Here is a 4,077-nt window from a genome sequence, read left to right as displayed (position 1 = left end):
GTAGATAGACAGAAAGAAATGGGCAGACAGGCACTGTATGTGATGATGTCAGACTCATATTACGTGTGTGTGTGTGTGTGTGTGATGCAGAGTGGGGAGTTGGAGCCATTAGATCTAGGTCTTCCTATATCCAACCTGGACGGGCTGCGAGTAGTATTAGATATTGCAGAAAACACTCCTGGAAAAGGTAAGAAACACACATGCAGTTGCTGTTAATACAATTGTGATCTGCTGTCTCTCATTGGCAACATTCTGAACAAAAACCTAGTACATGTATTGTCTCAATGTTGCATCTGTGTGCTTCCCTTCCTTCATTCAGCAGACAAACAGAAAGTAGCAACCTCTAAGAACCTCGTACCGGCCTCAACAAGCAGAAACCAATCGACAACAGTAAGATTTCCCACAGCTTCTTATTTTTCTAATTTATTCCCTGGAATGTTCCATAACCCACCGAATGTCTCCTCTTCCTGTTTGATGATGTCACGCTACTAAGTGTCTATCTCGCTTCAATCACCCATATCTGTTTTGCAGTATGTTAAGTGTGCAGTTGTATGATCTGTGTCTCTGGCAGCGTTCCGCCTGTGTGTGTGACTGTATTTATGTGCTCTGTTGCTGTGGGGCCCGAGAGCCCTGTCACACTCTCAAGGTTCCTAATGTTCCGTTATTGTGGTCTGCCTGTGGCCGAATGCATCGTCAACTTTTCTCTCTGGTTTGCTGGTTCTCTTTCTTCCATAACAAACCCAGTGGCCGGGTGACAGTAGCCCAGCATCGCAGAGCGTTTGCTCAAAGACCTCCTCTGTGCACCTGGAAAAGAACTTAGTTGGTGGTGGAAGTAGCACTTCAGAATGCTGTGCGGGATTTCTTGTTTTTATTGGGGCTTTAACCTGGTTCATGACCATCTGTAATGGTCACTCATGCTTTCTTGGTTGATTTTAAAAAACAGGTTTTCTCACTTGAGAGGCAACAGTGTGGCTTTAATTAGAAGAAAGTCGGTCCCTGTGGTGTTGTGTTGTGTGTAAGTTTACATGTTGGTGATGCTTAGTACATACAGTACATTAAGCATTGTGGTTGTCTGAATGGAACATTCCGCCCGTCTTTCGATGAAAAATTATCATAGATATATGTTTTACTATTGCAATTACACAAAACCAACAAATTAATTATCATACTTATTTTGATCCCACTTAATTCTTCTCAAAAGCAGCATTATTGAAACTTGTGCCCCCAACCCCCCATTAGATTGTTCTCATTTTACTATTAGTTACCCTCCTCACCATCAGTAGCACTGCTCCCTACGTGTTGTCATTACTTGTGCCCGTACTTGCGCCATCATGACTTACCGGGGCTTTAATGCCCCGCTCCCCTCTCCTTGTGGCCTTCAGGGGGAGGACAGGCCATCAGGGAAAGCCGGTTCAGCCCACCCCCATGGGGAAAACGGCAAGACTGGGCCCAGCCCTGACACAAGCAGCCAGCCCTTACCCAACCACTCTGTCTCTCTCCATAAGGCTCCGGAGAAAAGAAAACAGAAAAAGATTAATATAGACGAAGCTGAAGGTAAAGACTGAACGACCTCCTTCTCTCTCTCTCTCTTCTGTGTTTCTGTAGCTTGGTTGCTGTGATCACACTAACTCTTTTGCCTGTCTGCAGTATTGCAGAAGCAGCACCAAATGCTTTCAAAGCTAGCTAGCTACATGTAGCCCAATCACCTCTGCTCACACTGAATGGAGCTTTGACTTGTCTAACGGATTGATTCATACCCTTTGCTGCATGTTTTTCTGAATGACAATAAATGTGTTTTACTGTTTTTCAAGATGTTATTATGGGGGATTATTCATTTATGTGTGTGTGTGTGTGTGTGTGTGTGTGTGTGTGTGTGTGTGTTTGCGCCTAGTGTGTCTGTACATCTGTTTGTTTGTATGTGTGTTTGTGTTTGTGTTTGGTGTGTGGTGGTGTGTGGTGTGTGTTGTGTGTGTGTGTGTGTGTGTGTGTGTGTGTGTGCCTGCAGAGTTCTTCAACGCATATCCAAAGCTCAGAGCAACCGAGCAGACGACCAGCGAGGCCTGCTAAACAAAAGCGACCTACAGCTCCCAGACTTTCTACGCCTGTCACCAGTGGCAACCAACCAGGCTGTGCCTCCTCCTTACGGCCCTGAGCCCAGTTGCTCCACCCCTTATTCCCGTAACCCCAACAACGGCAGTTTCCCTAGCAGCGGTCGCCGGGGCAATAAGGCGAACAGCAACGACAGGGAAGGAGGAGGCGGCAACCACTTGCTCAACTCAAGCTATCAGTCCCAGAGCTTGGACTCTGCACTGGGAACTGAGAGTGGAGGGGGGAGGAAAGCCAGACCACCTCCTCCGTTTCCTGGCACCATCTCCCCCATCCACCTGTCCCAGAGTGGCCAGCGTGGTCACCTTCAGGACTCTGGCAGGGGAGAATCGGTCCAGATGCTGGAGGAGGACACGCTGTCTGATCTAACTCTTGTGGGAGAGGGGGACATTAACAGCCCCAGCCTCAACTACGTCACTCCCTCTGCCCTACAGTGCAAACCCCACCCCCGACCCCAACAGCAAGCACAAGACGATCGGCCGAGCTCAGGTACTTCCCCTGTGTGAACTCTAAATACTTTTGAACTTTCACCTCTTCCTTCTTCTGACTGTGAGCGGGACTGGAGACCCAATAAAGTCAGCTTGAAGTTCCTCATTGGTCACACTCGACCCAGAATGCATCCAGATCTCCTCCCTTTATTTCATAAATCCCTTTCCAAAACTATAGAACATTTAATTCCAGAAGTGTAAAATACAGTAAACAATGTAAAATACATATATAGTAGAAATGAATGTTAATTTAGTCAAACAATGGTATGTATTTGTATATGTGTTACATACATACACACACACACACGCACACATACATACATACATACATATATGTGTATGTATGTATGTATATTATGTATGCATATGTATATATGTATGTATATATAGATATTTAGATATATAAATGTGTGTGTGTATATATGTGTATGCTCTACCTTGTGCTCAGCAAAGACTATAAATCAACAACAACTAGATCAGGCACATGAAGAGAGGAAAAATGGATGCATTAGGCTTGTCCAGACATTTCCCTGCGTGGTTTATATCTGTGTGAACTTTGAGTTGACTTGTCGTGGATTTTTTCTGTAAGCTTGAGTTGGTGATGACCTGTGCCAAACTCCCTCATCCTCCCCCAATCCTCTATAGTGTACAGAATCTAACAATGCACTTTAGCCAATTACAAACAGGATTTCACACATCTTTACCCATATTTTAAAAATGATTTCTCCTTGCTTTTTTAACATGTCAAAATGTCTGTTTCGTACAGGTGTTTGAGCTGCCATAGGTTGAGAAAACAATTGATATATTTACTAAAAAAAACACTAGCTGTTCAGACTATATTCATTTTCAATTTATTACATGCTTTTGAGCACACTGCATGCTGACACGGCTGGCCTGACTCGAGCACAGTACATTCTGTGTTACCACCACCCTTCTCTTACCTCAGGCCTTTCTCGTGTCACTCGAAAAACCGAAGCGAGTGCGCACACACGCCATCTCGCCCTCTGACCAAGTGATCCAGAAACATCTGCACTGACTGTACATGACCAGTTTTTCATCCCCCATTTTTCCTCTTTGCACTACATCACACGGCAGCATCTGTTTTTCCACAGTCTAGCAATCCAACAGTGTTCTGAACTCTTTCCCTGCAGGGTTTAAGCTGGACAAATTTGGACTAACAAGTCAAACCGTTTCACTATTTAAAGGTTTCACTTACTTTATCCTGTACTATATTCTCAAGAAGTGATTAAGTTATCCCATGACCTTTTCATTTTTACAATCTATCAGTTACAAGTATTAATTTGTATATAGTCAACTTTGTGAAATTACATTATTGCTGTAGTCATTGTTGAACTGCAATGCAGTCATGTTGTTTCTTCAGTTGTGTCACAACAGAAATCAATTCTTGTCTCTTCTTTTCAGCTGTACTGTCTGTGTAAATAGATCAAATAAATGTTTTAGAGGTTGATCTCTCTGTAGAGCC

General features: G+C 44.0%; 1 protein-coding gene across 1 annotated transcript in view; it reads left to right on the top strand.

Moving 5' to 3' along the window:
* Positions 1-4,077, top strand: part of rgs12b (regulator of G protein signaling 12b) — an 81,311-nt gene extending 77,234 nt beyond the window's left edge. Inside the window, 5 exon segments of the mRNA XM_032526940.1 lie at positions 91-187; positions 320-390; positions 1,383-1,554; positions 2,006-2,014; positions 2,017-4,077. Coding sequence (XP_032382831.1) covers positions 91-187; positions 320-390; positions 1,383-1,554; positions 2,006-2,014; positions 2,017-2,612 — 945 coding nt within the window. The 3' untranslated portion in view covers positions 2,613-4,077.

The sequence above is a fragment of the Etheostoma spectabile genome, chromosome 2 (assembly GCF_008692095.1).
Source record: "Etheostoma spectabile isolate EspeVRDwgs_2016 chromosome 2, UIUC_Espe_1.0, whole genome shotgun sequence".
In the NCBI taxonomy this organism is placed as follows: domain Eukaryota; kingdom Metazoa; phylum Chordata; class Actinopteri; order Perciformes; family Percidae; genus Etheostoma; species Etheostoma spectabile.
The sequence above is the reverse complement of the archived record's forward strand: the minus strand, read 5'-3'. Positions and strand labels throughout refer to the sequence as shown.